Here is a 16414-nt window from a genome sequence, read left to right as displayed (position 1 = left end):
AACATACCTTTTTAAATCTAGTAGAAGGCAACCATAGCACCTTAGGGAGTACCAGAGCCAGTGCCACCTGTGGGAAAGCTCTTTCAGTGCTTCTGTGAAATTGACTTCAAGGCTTCCCTAAGCAGTTGCCTGTCCAAGAAGCTCTGTACAGTTCCTTCGGATCTGAATGATCATGTAGCTGGATGGAGTATTTTCCATGAGCTACTCATTTCGTTGAGTTTTGTAACTATATCACTCCATTCTCTCCTAACTCTTAGTGTCTCATTTGATAGATCTGCTGTACATCTTATGCTTTTTCCTTTGTATGTAAATTCCTTTTCTGATCTTGCTGCTTTCAGTCTTTGGCTTTTGTCACTTCATGTACAATGAGTCTTTGAGTTTTCCTGCTTGAGTCTCTTTTCATTGGAACCATTTTGCCTTCTTTGATCTCAATGCTTGTATTCCTCAGCTATGGGAATTTCTTATAGGTTCTTTCTTTAACATTGTTTCTTCATCAAAATTGCCTTCCTGTTCTTCAGGGACTCCCACAACTCTCATATTGCTCCTCTTGAGCTCATCCTAAAGTTCTCTGGGATGCTTTCATTTGTTTTCAGACTATTTTCCACTTTCTGTGGAGCTCCTTGATATTTTGCTACTATTATTCTGCTGTTCAGTGCTTCTGTTGGGGAACAGTTATCACAATGTGTCCCGATACATTGTGTACCAGGTCTGGGCAGGAGCCTGGCTATGGGGCAAAGGAGGATGAGCATGCAGAGAAACCTCTCTGGGAGCAGCTGGTCACAGCTCACTTTATTGCCGAACATAAACATTTTTATAGAAGTTCTTAGTTTACAGGAGGTCGAATCGCATAGAGTTTAACATTACTGTCATATCACCTTTTCTACTCTGCTTTGCCCCTGGTCCAATCCCCTGCAAGGCTATATGTTGTGGTTAGAATGACTGGCTTAAGGGGGACATGATGGTTTCTGTTTCAGGCATATGTGACTAGGGGGTCAAGTGAGGTTCAAGGCCGGACACATGATGCAGGCACCCTGTTTTGCTTTCTCTGCCCAGTTACTCCCTCTTGCAAAGTTTCACTTCAGGGTCGCTTTGCAAGGTGGGGTTTCCTGCTACAATGCCCATCACTCTGTTTCACAAGCTTCTATTGAGCTTTTGAATATCACATACCACACTCTTCATTTCTGATTGTAGTAGTTTCTTATTTTGACCAATATTTTCTTGTAGTCTGCTGATATGTGCCATTATTTATTTGAGATCATTAAAAATCCTCACAATCCTTGAACTCTGGCTTCACCTGCCTGCTTTCCCCAGTCTCTGGCGACCCAGGGGTCATGCCCATAAGCCACCTCCTGCCGGCGCCAGGTAATCTCATCATCGGCCACCGTCCAGATCACATGGCTGCTTCTCCTGAAAGGGAGCATAACATGAGGCCCCCATAACTATGCCACTGGACTCCATGCCAGGCTGTTTCACACAGGCCCCAGAGGGGTGGGTGAAGGCCCTCTTCACCCCAAGGGACCCATCTCAGACAGCTGAAAACCTCCAGAACCCAACCACCACCACTCTCAAGGCTGCTCCCCACATGCTCGGGCCAAGCCTCACATATGAGTAAGACATACTCCTGCAACACATCATAAAAAACTTCCTAACCATTAACCATAATTACCACACCACATTTGATGGGGTTCAGATAGTAGGCAACAAATCATAAAGTGAAATATACATATGCATATATACATATTTTCAGGTATATATACCAAAGTTCACATCACCTAAACTTTAACAACATATTAGTGATATCCTATAGAATATTTTAATGGTTCCTGCCAAAATAGAACAATCTTCACACTGTTTCCTATGTTAACACTTTTTTGTAAGCATGTTCCGCTGTTCTTCATAACAGACAATGCAAAATATATTATTTTGGTTGTGTTTTGGGACAGGGATTGAGGTTTGGAATGGAAATGTCTCGAATTTGATGGTGGGAAGGTGTAATGATGGCGGGATTGGTGTTTGAATATTGAATGTAATGAAACATTATGAACTAACTTATAAAATCTAAAAAAAAATTTAAAAAGTGTTCATGCCCAATTCAGTCAACTTAATCAATGACTGAATAAATAGCAGTCATTTTATATATATATGTACATATATATATATATATATATAAATTCCTCACAGTGATGTCACTAACGTTATTGTATGAGGCTTCACTGAGTTGGTTGGTAGGTGCTGTTTATACCCTCCTCATTGTGTTTGCGCACTGAACTTGGTGGGCTTCTATATGTTTTCCCCATTGATTTCCTCATATTCTTGTAGATGTTGAGGGATTAAGCTGAGCATCTCTCTTCTCTGCTGTCTTTACCAAATGACAGGGAATATAATTATGAGCATCATGTAATTCTGAGTATATCTGTCGTGCAGCACGTAAATCTGGTGCAGGCCTGGTGTGGAGGCTGCTGGAACCCAGCCAAGGGAGTGTCTCTTTCTCCCACTCTGGAGTAGGCCCCAAGATGTCACAGAGGCTAGCCTCACCTGCAGAGGTTCCCGAGTGCGGTGGACCTGTGGAGTTGGTGCAGTTGGGGGTGGAGGCTGCTGGAAAATGTCTTTTTCTTTACTTCTGAAAGCTCAATTGTTGTATTTGACTTCCACTTTGGCTCCCCTGGGCTGTAGATTGCCATAATGAAAAGTCCAAGGAAGGTGAAAAATAGAGGAGGTGAGTAGAAGGAATGGGGCAGGGTGGAGACCTGGGGCACACGGGTGCTGTCAGGGTGTAATGTATGTGTATATCTAGCTCACGGAGACATCAGTGCTGAAGCATGACACCCAAAAGACAGTCATCAGCCTGAAAGATGTGTTCATTAAGAGACGGCCTTGGTGGGGATAGGGGCCGGGAGACAGAGACTGGTGAAGCAAAGCTGACGTTGTGGTGGAGTTGATACTGGAATATTGGACACTGAAATTCTAGCATGAACAGAGTTGTAAATCATGGTGTCTAAATGAAAATGTGTAATTAAAAATTTAGAAATTTTAAAAATAATAACTAGAAAAATAAACAGGCTCTGTTTCTCCATCTATTTCTAAGAATTATACAGTGAATCATACAATCCCTGGATTTTTTATAGTTCATGAGGCAAGGACTTATCTTACCAGTTTAAGTGGAAACTCTTAAGGGAAGATGAGTAAGTGGATGATGCTTGAAGTGCAGAATATCAGGAGCTCTGGGAAGGAAAACATGGTTTAGAACACACGCTATTATTGCTTGTGTTTCCAAGCACTCTTCCTATTTTTTTTCTTGTGCTGCAGTAAGTAATACTGCATAAACCAACAAAGGGGTGAACTCAAAAACCTCTTCGATCCTTTTCAAGCTTTTACAATATGACCTGCGTAGAAGTGATAGTCTTGTGACCGGAAAGATAATACAGAAGTTAAGGCACACAACAAACCTGGGTTCAGTCCACTGAACCAAGATCCAGAATTAAGCCCTGAGCATAGCCATGTGTGGCCCCCAAACAAATAAAAATTGATAGTTTTCTGAGATTCACTGTCAAAATCTCAAGGCTTTTGCTTGCCAGAGGGCATTTCTCTGGAAGCACATCAGCTGTATGTGAGCAGACCTTCATTCAGCTAACACTGACACACCACCCCAGGACCCTGCCTTCTCTGTGCTGACAAAGTGAATGACTGCACTTGACGGAGCTAAAAAGGGCTGTGTCCCAGTTATTGCCAAGTGCTCGCAGCAGTCACAAGAGGCCATTTTCTATGATGCTAAGGAAAGCAAGCCTTGGGGCTGCCTTGGGGCAGCCTTGCTGTGGCCCACAGGAGGCCTCTGAGGGCCTGCTCTGTCAGGTGCGGGCCGGGTTAGCAGCAGGGGAGATCAGAGCATCGGCACACACTATTTCTGTCTGTGAACTCCCCTTCTTCTTCTCCCACACTGCCGCTCTCTCAAGGCCAGGTCCAAGAGACTTTCGGTGTAAGGGTGCCATGGGTGCTTACCCCTAGACAGATTCTGAAGAGACTTCCAGTGTAGGGATGCCATGAGTGCCTATCCCCAGACAGGCTCCGCTTGGGAACCAGTCTCTACAGCAGAAGGGGCCGCAGTCTCCCAGCTCAAGGAGGGCTCACTGATCTCTGCTCCTCATGTCTGGCAGTGTTCAGGGGACTCACGGGCTGCTGGGGATCAGACCCAGGACAGCCATGTGCAAGAAAATGCCTGATCTTCTGTACTAATGCTCTGGCTAGAGAGAGAGCCTTCAACACGGTGATGTGCAACCCGGCCCCAGCGTACTTTGCAAGCCTGGGTGTCCTCACAGCTGCTGCTATTCCTGCCTTCTTCCTCCCCATTCCTCCCTTAGCCACTGGGGACTCTCCTCGCTCCCACACTCCTTTCCCACTGTCTGGGTCCTTTGAGTCTCTGTTCAAACTCTGCTTTCTCCTGTCAGAGCCCCTGGTCTCCACCAGCATCTCAGAGACCCGTTAGGAACCGTCCTCCTGAGCACTTCCTCTTGCGCTCTGCAGTGCTACTCCCTGCTCCAGCCATTGGCTCCAAGGTGGCAGAGGGACTAGTCTTCTTTAACCCTGTTAGTACTCAAGACTTATTGACTGAGGGGCTGAGAGGGCCTGCAGCTTCATTCACTGCAGCCTCTCTGGTTTCTTTTTGAAAATCATTTGTAGTGATTTTCAGAGACATCTGATAAAGAAATCTGCTCAAGTTTTAGGCCCATAGTTAGGAAAATATCATCTGTCTGACCTCTGGTGAAATGAAAACACAGACAGTGACCAATGCATCGACGTGAAGGAGACACAGCAGACTGTGGTCTGTAGTGTCAGGATGTGATGGAAAGTGGGGGTCAGTCACACTGATTCTCTTTATTATAGGATGATTTCCAGAGCTGGATACAGGGGTTTTGTTTGATGAAATGGAACCCACTCCAATTTCTAGAGGGATCCTCAAGAGCTAGATTATTTTACCCATTTTACTCTTTAATTGAAGAAATATTTATAGCATTACATGTTTCAGGCCTGTTTCACTAAGTCATCACTGCCTGTATATTAAGTTAGGCACTGAAAGGCCAGTCCTGGCCTCTCACCTAGTTTACCCACCTCTCCCCTTCCTTTCTGGTAACCAGTAGTTTTGTCTATAGTCTAAATTATTTTTTGTTTCAAGTGAAATAATTATGTTTGGATGTTAGTCTCTCTCTGACTCATTTCACTAAGCATGATTGTGTGTGTCTGTGTACATATACATGCATGTATACATCTATATGCATTGCATCTTTTAAAAAATATTTTTATTTTGTGATTATGGTTATGTAGGAGGGTCATAATAGTGTTTAAGTGTATAGTATTAGTGTACAGAGTTGCTGAATATCCCTGCTAGTGAGATGCTTGTGACCTTCCACTCCTGTCCCTGTTACCTCTCATCCAGTCTTCCTTCCTCTCGCCCTTACTACAGCTGGCTGTTGATAGTTTTGGTGCACACGGTGACCTCACTTTGCCACCGCCAGTATACCCTAGAGCTCCTTGTCACTTCCAGTTCACCTCATCATTGTCACCAACCTGCAGTTCTTGGGTCTGTGATCCAATTCACAAAGATTATTATCCTTGTCTTGGGTAGCCTCATCTTCTAAAGTTTTGGGGTCTTTTTGTTTGTTTCTGTTTTCTGGGGCCACACCAGTGAATCTCAGAGGTTACTCGTCTCTGCACTCAGGAATCACTCCTGGTGGTGTTCAGGTGACTATATAAGGTGTCAGAGGTGGATCCCAGGCCGGCCTGTGCAAGGCAGTTGTTGCCCCACCCACTGCACTGTCTCTCCAGCCCCCTTTTCTTGTAAAGTTTAGCTTTTCACACCACAAGGCAATTCATACTGTAGCACCATGCCTTAGGAGGTAATCAGCTGTTGTTTCAGTTTCCCTCTAGATCTAGAGCTGTGTCAGTCTGTACAGGAAGACACTGCCAGATACTATAGTACTCTTGGTACTATAGTATCTGTCAGGTGAGAGACCCAGATGCAGTCTAGCAACATTTGCAAGAGTTAAGGCCTGTCCCTTGCATGTGGACCAATCCCAGCGTAAATCCCTGACACCACACACTGTCCCCAGAACCTGGCCAGGGGTCACTCCTGAGCCCATGTCCAGGAGCAGCCCCCTGGACACTGCTGGGTGCAGGCCCCAGGCAAACAATTGAAAAGAAACGCAAATGCCCTGTTCAGAGAGTACAAACACATGTTGCTCTGTATTATTCATTACGCCTGTGGTCTGGAGGCAGCAGCTGGACAGGACCGAGGGGCAGAGGGTCAACAGGCAGCCCAGGAGGGAAAGGCCAGCAGCACACATAGCGGGCACCTGACAAAGCCGGGAGCTGCAGCCGCTGGGGTGACTCATTGATCTGATCCTGCTAGAGCCACTGTCACTCCTGCCACATAGTATGTTCTGTTACTGTGGCAGGCAGGTCAACCTGCAAGAAAGCTTGGCGATAATCATCTTCAGTTCACTTAGTTCTGAGGTTATAAGCCTAGGAAGCAAGAGTTGTCAAGGACTTGGTCTGCTGTTATTTCTGTGTTTCTGCTTAAATGTCAGCGTGGGACGTGCAGCATGTCTCGGTCGTACAGTCCTGCGTGGGGCTGGCCTGGTGTGCTGGTGAGGCGACCACACCCTCCTGTTCTCACACCCACACCAGGACCAAGTGCAGACACACAGAGGCAGCAGCCTTCTGAAATTGGCAGCTGGACAATTTTGAGTTTCTTTCGCATTCTGGTGAACAAAATGTGCGTGGGAGTCGTGCTACTGTTGAGGCCTGTCTGAGCCCTCTGGGGGACCCAGAGTCCCCAGGAATGAAAGCAAACCTCACCGTGGAATGGCTTTGCCAATTCCATTGCCAATGCATTTTTCTTAATTATGTTAATTAAATCTTAAAAGGATGGTTTTCTAGGAAGAATGTGTCTATAGGTGAGAATGTTTCTTGGCCCCAGATATGGTTTCTTAAAGAGCAGATCTCGCTGAGTCCTTGCTCTCAGTGCAGGATGCAAGCACGTCATTGCCTGTTTTACGTGACACCATTCAGATGGGAGAGACTGGAGAGAGGACACCGTCTGGGAAGGTGCGAGGGGAAAGCCACTGTGCCCTTTCACCTGAAGGTGGTTTCCTTCCTGCACTCGTGTTGGCAGCTTAGGCCGCCCTTGCCCATCTATGGAGTGTACACAGCCTCTTGTGCACTGGAAAGTAGCTTTCTGAGCCCATGGCCTCCCTCCAAGGCACAAGACATCACTCACCAGCTCTCTCCTCAGCTGTCTATCTATCCCACAGATACTTATCATATTCTCATTAAGGTTTTTAAAGTCATTTTCTGGGCTCTAGGCCCAAGCCATAAGGCTGTACTGAAATGGAGCCCTCACATTCCTTCCCTCCTTTGTTACAGTTTGGCAAAGAAATACCACCTCTAGTCCTCAGTCCATGTGACTAGACCCAGTTAACCATCTGCTTTCACAGCTCTGATGTAATAGAAGCATGAAAGGTTGGGGACCAGAGCATAGAACAATGGGAAAAATGTCTGCTTTGCAATCAGCCAACTTGGACTTGATCCCTGGCATAGCATATTGTTCCCCCAAAATGCTGCCAGTGGTGATCCCTGAGCACAGAGTCAGGGGTAAGTTCTGAACACCAGTGGGTATAACCCCAAAACCAAAACCAAAACTAAAACCAATCCAAAGAAGAAAAGAAAACCCAAGAAAGGTCACTCTTTACTAAACCACAAAATAATGTCCTAGCTGAGAAGATGCTCTATCTGCACAGAGATGAGCAGGACTAAGGAGCAGCCTTGTTAGACACAAGCCCCTTTCAGTCTGCATTCCCCAACCAGCTGAGGCCAGGTCCAGACTAGAACTCAGTGTCCCATCAGAACACATGCTGTACAGGCCTATTGACTCCTGAAGCTGTGCCCCCTTCAGCCCTAGTTCCTCCCACCCCACCATCCGCCCCGGTCCGCTCCCTGTGCATGGCCAGACACACATGCAGGGCCACGTGGTGCACCAGCAGATATAGAGCTCAAGGTTGCATAACCCTGCGTCTTCTGCTGTACTCTGCTCAACTTTCATTTCTCTCTTTTCTCTCTGTGTCGCTTGCTTTGAAGTAAGGCCAGGATCCCTTGTAGCGGGGATATAAGTTTTCTGCCTAGTTTGAGCAGAATCAACTTGTTCCCACATAGAATATTAAAGTTAATAGTATTAATTTTATATATCCTAAATACAGGCCACTATGGCTTATGAGAAGAATTGGCAGTATTGCACTTCGGTTTGGGGAAAATGAATGAGTTCATTTTTTTACCTAATGCTTCTTTGTAAACTGTGGGTGATAGATTTAAAGTCCAATTTAACAACAGTTTCCCTCTTCCCACAGCACCTGAAATCCTGAGAGGCTGTGCCTATGGGCCCGAGGTGGACATGTGGTCTGTGGGGGTGATCACCTACATCCTGTAAGTGGAGAAAGCCTTCATGCTGTCTCCTTGCTGTGCTATTTCTAGGGACCGTAATTTCCATAAAGGCAAGATCGCTTTTCAACCCTTTGCAGTTTTGTGTGATATATCTAATGTACTTACAGCAATTTTCAGGCATGAGCTACTTTTGAATTGTAATTTTCTTTGGGCCATCACTCCATCCCAGGCTTTGCTACATCTCATCCTGCTGGGGATGTACCATTTTGGGAAAAACAAGTTATTTTTAATAGTAATAAGAATGCAAAATTGAAGTCCAGCAATCAAACTTGTTCTTATTAATTTACATCATATCAGAATAATTGTCCTGTTAATTATTTTAAAAGGGTAAATAACTAGCCTCTTAATGGATAGATTTATGATTTAGGATGTTCTCAGGGTATTTTGTTTACCAAGATTATCTCCCACTTGTTTTTGGCTGTCAAAGGTCAAAGTTTCAAACAAAACACTCAAAAAACCTTAGCAAAAAAATGGGCACTGAATAGGGAGACCAGTGGGCTGGGTGCTAGAGAGAGAGCATGTGGGCTGGGTGCTGGAGAGAGAGAGAGAGAGAGAGAGAGAGAGAGAGACTGTGGGCTGGGTGCTGGAGAGAGAGATTGTGGGCTGGGTGCTGGAGAGAGAGAGAGAGCCTGCGGGCTGAGTGCTAGAGAGAGAGAGACTGTGGGCTGGGTGCTGGAGAGAGAGAGAGAGCCTGTGGGCTGGGTGCTGGAGAGAGAGAGAGAGCCTGTGGGCTGGGTGCTGGAGAGAGAGACTGTAGGCTGGGTGCTGGAGAGAGAGAGCCCATGGACTGGGTGCTGGAGAGAGAGAGAGAGAGCCTGTGGGCTGGGTGCTGGAGAGAGACAGAGAGCCTGTGGGCTGGGTGCTGGAGAGAGAGACTGTAGGCTGGGTGCTGGAGAGAGAGAGCCCATGGACTGGGTGCTGGAGAGAGAGAGAGAGAGAGCCTGTGGGCTGGGTGCTGGAGAGAGAGAGAGAGCCTGTGGGCTGGGTGCTGGAGAGAGAGACTGTAGGCTGGGTGCTGGAGAGAGAGAGCCCATGGACTGGGTGCTGGAGAGAGAGAGAGAGAGAGAGAGAGCCTGTGGGCTGGGTGCTGGAGAGAGAGAGAGCCTGTGGGCTGGGTGCTGGAGAGAGAGAGAGCCTGTGGGCTGGGTGCTAGAGAGAGAGAACCCACGGGCTGGGTGCTGGAGAGAGAGAGACTGTAGGCTGGGTGCTGGAGAGATAGAGGCCATGGGCTGGGTGCTAGAGAGAGAGAACCCATGGGCTGGGTGCTCACTGCGCACACTGAAGGCCCAGGCTCTACCCCGCACACTGCCTGATCTCCTGAACACAGCCTGGAAGCAGCTGAGTGCAGAGCTGGGGGCAGCAGCTGAGCACTGTGGGCTTTGATTGCAAGCCGCCAGAGGGAAAACATTTGCTAACAGATTTGGTCTTAGTCCACCTCCACACAAACCCATTCCTTGTCATGTGCAGCGCATGCTCTGGCTGTCCCAGTCACTGGTCCCTAAAAATCCCAGAGCCTGCAGATATCTGAGCAGTGTAGGAGACAGAGGGGGCCTGGCAGTGCCACGGTAGCCCATGCACCCTCTTCCTCTTGGGCCACTGCCCTCTTCTTCCTCTCCTCCCTTCACGTCGGTGCTGAGACTGTGTGGGGAGATGATGGGGACATAGTGAAACATCATCAAGGCAGCTATTTACACAGTTCAGGTACCACACTAACTGCAGAGCCACTGCAGATTTTATGACAGCTATTTTTGCAAAAATGTGAGCTTCAACCCTTACCTGAAGGTTTAAAAAAACATACATGTTAAAATTCATTTATCACTAGACTGTATTTGGTGCAACATTAGGATGCTGCATAATACGTGAATGTAAATTTATGGTGTGGTAAAAACATGGCTAGAGCAATAGTACCGCAGGTAGGGTGCTTGCTTGCACACGGCTGGTTTGATCCCAGCATCCTGTATGGCTCCAAAGCCTGCCAGGAGTCATCCCTGAGTAACCAGGAGGAACCCTTGAGTATTGCCAGGTATGACCAAGCCCCATGGACCCCCTTCAAAATGGCAAAGATTAAGCAGTGAAATACTGGTAATTCTTGAGCACTTGTCTTACTGGTTGCATCTGTTCACTCTCTTAAGTTTCCAAAGAGATTTCCCTGGTGCCTTACAAGGGGTAAGGCACATCCAAGAAAGTGAACCCCAACAGCCTCACACTTTGCTGAATATGAAGATGGACAGCTCAGAATACCTTGCACCCCTCAAAGCAGACTGAGTACTACATGTGTTCCCCAAGCACTGCTGCGAGTGGCCCAAGAGCTTTTGTCGTCCACTGTTTTTGTGGTCCAAAAGAAAAACAAAACAAAAGGCGGGCTGCCTGAGAGAAATGTTTGTTCTGTTCACTCTGAAATCCAAACAACAGAAATGGGATATAAATATTTCCATGTGGAAATTCAAAATTGAGTCTAAATTAAAATGGCTGGAAACATTTTCTTTGCACCTTTTACAGTACTTATTCTCAAAATTTTAACTCTTCCAACTTTTCAATAAATTGGAGTTGTGTTTTCCTAATACCTGTTGAAAACAAAATCTGAAAACTTGCTATAGTGCCTCTGTTAGTGATCATGGCTTTTGTTTTAGGTCATAAATATATTATTTATAACATTTTGTAGCAATTCTGAATTGGTTTGTGTATTTATTATTATCTCCAAAATATGTGAGTTCATGTTTACTCAATCAAAAACGAGTCACAGGGACCAATTGGGGGGGGCAGTAGCTAAGGGATTAGTCTGAGAACCCCAAATGCGCCAGAGCCCTGAAACTGATAGAGCGCTTGCAGGGGAAACCTGGAGCCCCCGCACTGTGATCCCGCCAGGCCCAGGGACTGAACTGCCTGTGCGGCTGCTGTGGAGCCCAGGCTGGGGCCTGCACGGCCTCATGAGCCTGAGAGCCGCACCTGTGCTGAATATGAAGGAAGGACAGTTCTGGGTTTCTGAAAAAGTGTGTGAAATGTGCTTAAGCTTTAAAGATGTTTTTAAATTCTCTATGTTTTATCCCCTTAGACTATGTGGATTCGAGCCATTCTATGATGAAAGAGGTGATCAATTCATGTTCAGAAGAATTCTGAATTGTGAATATTATTTTATTTCCCCCTGGTGGGATGAAGTATCTCTAAACGCCAAGGACTTGGTAAGTGCCACTAAAAGAAATTCAGCAGAATTATATAAAGTTCTCTACATTTAGTTTTAACTAACTGATGGACAGTTATTTCTGGCGGGGGAGCTATAGCTAGCAGTGCTGAGGAATTTAGGATGCTCTTGTGACAGTGCTCTTGGGTCCATGCAGTGCCAGGAATACAACCATAGCTGCCTGCATACAGACCTGGTGCTCAGCCTGTGAGCTATCTTCCCAGCCTGACAAATTAGTTCATATCTGTTTCTTATAAAGTATTATATTTCTTCTTATTGTAATTTTAACCAAACAGTGGATGCCAAGATATTTTCCTTATCAATAATGAAAAAGACACATTTATGTTAAATATTGTAATAAATTATAATTTATTACATATATTACATATTACAATGATTGCAGCAAGGACCTCAGCTTCAGTCCCCAGCACTGAGCATGACCAGGACTGAGTCCTGAACACTGAGCCCGTAGCAACACTGGGGTGGTTCCCAAACAAAGAATCTGACTCCCTTGTCGCTACAGAGCCTGGCTGATGAGGACAGATATTATTGGTGAATCCTAACAGAATTTGCCCAGAATTCTGTTGAAATATGATCTGATGTTACTAGATTTGGTTATGCTTTGAATAAACTAGTATTGCTCCCTGACATTTCATTCACATGCTATTATGGTAAGTATTATGGTAATAATAACAGCCAGCTGGCATTATACACAAGTAACAGTAGCTAACAGTGCTTTTTGTTGCTTGTTTTCAGGGTATCTCACCTGAGTGAATATTAACATGTCTTTGTCTTCAGGAAGCATGTGCCCTCGAGGGGCATGGCTCACCTGGTCTACACTAAGGGGATGTTAGTAAGAGGCAAACACTTGGCATCAGTCCTCCAGAGAATAAAACATGTTAGAAAAACCAGAAGACTGAGTTTTGAATCTCTAAACGTTGAATCTCCAGGGGATCTGAGGATCTTAGGAGCCCTAAGATCAATAAATAATATTGTACCACACACAAAGTTGTGTTTTGATCATGTGCATGAGAGAGCCAGAGAAGTGTATTGCCTCTGCCAGCACACACCTTTCTGCAGAATGACATTCACGATCAAGCATCCAGAACTCCAGACCCTTTTAGCCAATGTTCTTTGACCCCCAAATTTCCAGCATCATCATCAGTGTAGAGCATCACCAGGTATGGCCCACAAAACAAAATAAAACAAAACAAAACAAAAACTAAAAGAAAAGAAATAGGCTGTTTGCTTGTGTGTTTGCTTGGATCTGTCATCTTGACTTCTCCCCAGTTCAGGCCCTGCACTTTCCCATATCCTACATCCATCTCCTTGTCTTGGCCATCCCGGATCACTGGGTTATCACCACAACAACCCGATGGGACTCCTGGTCCCTTGGGGTGCCCTGCTCAAGTGATCGTTGCACAGGGGCCTTCCAGTGTCAAGGTGTGTCATTCTGCTTGAATGCCCAGGCTGAAATCCAGTGTCCACCGAGGTTGTCCGACACTGGCTCTGGAGCCTGTTTCCCCAGCACCACCATTCACACCATGTCCTTTGGCCCCTCTTCCCCATGCACTGGGCTTCGAGTCCTTGTCAGGTTACTATTCACTCTGCTGCTCTGTATCAAATTCTCTTCCTTCCTCCCCCACAGTTACATGCATACACATGCATGTACATGTACACAAAGATGTACATGCATTTACACGCAGATGAGGCCTGGCTCTGCCCCCTCCAGCCGCTGCCCCTTCCCACAGTTAGGTTTTCTTCTGCCTTGCTGTTTCTTTGCCTCTGGATTTCCTCATTCATTACTTGAAAGTCTGACATGCCTGAATTCAAGTCCCCTTTTTTATAACCTTGAGCTTGTTATCTAACTTTTATTTTCTTTACATTTCCTATCAGGAATTATACTGCACCTGCCTTTATGTTGTTGGGAGAATTAAGGATAATAATGCCTGTTAAGCAACTACCACCAGTGAATGTAACAATAACTCCTTGATTTTCCCTCTTCCCTGTTCTTTGAAAATAAAAATTAAATTATTAAGAGGCTAACTGTGATGTGCCTTCATTAAGGTAGCTCTATTGGGAACTTATATAACTTACAGAGAACAAAGAAGCTCACAGTTTCATACATGTTTATTTGGTAGCCCAGCTGGCCTCTGCTGTGTCTCCAGTAAAGCCTGAGAGTCAGTTCATGGGGCAGCCAGCCTGTCAGGGGCGCACTTGGAGCAGCAGCCAGATTTGGGGCTGGAATCCCGAGGTCACCTGATAGCACTGAAATTTCTTAACTGAGTGCATCAGTATCTCCAGATGTGAAGAGTAACAAAGAATTTTTCATTTGGAGGTGGACTGACTTTTCGTAATCCTTTGTAGCATGATTAGGATTGTGGTCGTGTTGAGGAAGAGAAAAGAATGATTGTCGAATGAGCAAGGAATCCCTAACCACTAAGTGTCATAAAGATGACTTTCCATTTGCACAGCCTTGCTGTCCCCAGTGTGACAGATGAGCGCAATAGTGGTTCTAAGATTTCATTACCAGGCATTCTGCTCCTAATCACCTCACACCCCTCAGATGCCAGCAAAGCCGAAGCCCTTTACCTGAGACATGTATCGCTTATCAACTGTTAGGGAAGGAACAGATATTCTTCACGTGACCTGTCCATTTATTCCTAGATTAGAAAAGCAACAACTTTATGCCTCATCTAAATTTTACCCTCTCCTTCGCCCATCTTATGTCTGAGCAGACAATGCCCACAGCTGGGCCTCCTGGCCGCACATGAGCGTTGATGAGAGAACATGAAACACTCTTCACTGGGAACAAAAATGAGCCTGGAGGAGACAGCCCTGGCTGGGAATACCTCCTGATTTCAGCCCAGCTCTCCCTCCCGGCTTCCAGCTTCTGTCACTCTGTTTCTTGCTCATCCTCACAGGGAGAAGTAGATCTGCTAGAATGGCTGCCTTGGCTTGGATTAATCCCTTACCCAAGTCATACTCCGGGCCTACTGTGACTTTTGATTCTGACTTTTTTTTCACTCTAGCTCTTAGTTACTCGTTGGTGCTCTCAAAAGATTAAAGAAAATAATCTGGGTCAGCTGGGCAACACCCTTTTCTCTGTACTATTGCTCTGATCCACTGGAAGGGTGTTTTTTCAAAAGATGATACCTCAAGCTTTTTGAAGATCACAGCACATACATAAAAAGGTGAACCAGACCTGACACATGAATAAGACACTGGTCAGTCTCAGAGAGCCAGGCAAGCTACCAAGACTATCTCGCCTGCACTGCAGAGCCTGGAAAGCTCCCTGTGGCATATTCAATATGCCAAAAACAGTAACAGCAAGTCTCACAAGGGAGGTGTTTCTGGTGCCCACTTGAGCAAATCGATGAGCAACGGGATGACAGTGATACAGTGATATCAAGTAGAGAAAAAAAATTATCCCCTGGCAGAGTCAGGAAATACTGGGCATTATAACTGTAAGGGTTATACCATTACCCTTTTGTTAGTCACTTGATCCCCAGGGAAAGGATGCTGGAAGTAAGGGTGATGCCATCTCCAGCGAGATGCTATGAAGTTCTGAATTCTAAGTGATTGCAGCATAAAGCCTAGAATGATCGAGGTTGTGCTGTCCAGATGTCGCCCTGAGCACAGGCAAGCCAGGCCTGCGACTGAGCCCGCTGGTCGCCAGGCTCACTGTGCTGTCCCTCAGCTGCTGCAAGCACGGCCCCACAGGAGAAGCCAGAGTTTTAAAGCATATTTCCTATTTCCATTGGGAAATAGAATAAGACCGGGGCAAGCCCAGATAACCATAAAAACATCCCTCAGAAGTCTATGATTTTTTGTCATTTTAGGTTAAAAAGTTAATTGTGTTGGACCCCAAGAAACGGCTAACAACCTTCCAAGCTCTCCAGCACCCGTGGGTCACCGGGAAAGCAGCCAATTTTGTTCACATGGACACTGCTCAGAAGAAGCTCCAGGAATTCAATGCCCGGCGCAAGCTTAAGGCAAGATGGTGCTTGACTTGTTTCATTTAATGTTGTGAAGTGGTTCTCTCTTTTCTGAACTGTCAAAGGCAACCCCAGCATCCTTTAGTATTTATCCTGTGATACCGGAAAATTCTGCCTTGAAGTCCTGATAGCATAGCCCCCATGTAGCCTGAAGCTACTGCAGCTTACTCTCTCACGGGATTCTTTGTCACACGGGCTCCAATTACTGGGAGTGAGGGGTGATGCCTCTCAGGTGCCAGCCTCAGTGTGAACCCCAGCACTCTGGGATCCCTGGGTGCAGTCCTGGTGGCCTCGAAGTATGGCTGGGGTGGCCCAGGAAACTCCTGGCACTGCAAGCCCCAAGCAGCACCACCTCCTCCCTTGAACCCTGAGCCCACTTATCTGAGGATCGCATGGCATGCCCCAGGTTCCCTGGGCAACACAGGAGTCCCCCACAAAGGGAATGCGCTATCATCCTGACATTTAATCACCCAACAAACATCTTCTCATTGCTTCTCATTGTTAGGAAACTAATATTTATTTGGAACATTTCCATCTTTCTGAATATGTGAAAATTACACATTTAAAAGTATAATTAAAAATTATCAATGCAGAAGTCATATTTAGTAATATAGATCAATAGTGACCATACTTGTCAGCATTAATTCAAATGATGCAGAAACTTTTATACCAAATAGATATTTTTTAATAGGATTCTGTGGAATACATTTTTGTTTATCTGGCCTCAATAAGTGTTTAGGACTATCAGTAA

General features: G+C 45.8%; 1 protein-coding gene across 2 annotated transcripts in view; it reads left to right on the top strand.

The window, feature by feature from the left end:
* The window catches only part of CAMK4 (calcium/calmodulin dependent protein kinase IV), a 250063-nt gene that overhangs the window by 222458 nt on the left and 11191 nt on the right, over window positions 1–16414 (top strand). For both annotated transcript variants that reach the window (XM_004615785.2, XM_055124137.1), the window contains exons 8-10: window positions 8394–8469; window positions 11540–11666; window positions 15508–15660. In XM_004615785.2, the coding sequence (XP_004615842.2) occupies window positions 8394–8469; window positions 11540–11666; window positions 15508–15660 (356 nt within the window). The remainder of the gene's footprint in view (window positions 1–8393; window positions 8470–11539; window positions 11667–15507; window positions 15661–16414) is intronic.

The sequence above is a fragment of the Sorex araneus genome, chromosome 1 (genome assembly GCF_027595985.1).
Source record: "Sorex araneus isolate mSorAra2 chromosome 1, mSorAra2.pri, whole genome shotgun sequence".
Lineage (NCBI taxonomy): Eukaryota > Metazoa > Chordata > Mammalia > Eulipotyphla > Soricidae > Sorex > Sorex araneus.
Note: the sequence above shows the minus strand (reverse complement) of the source record. Positions and strands in the feature narration are given on the sequence as shown.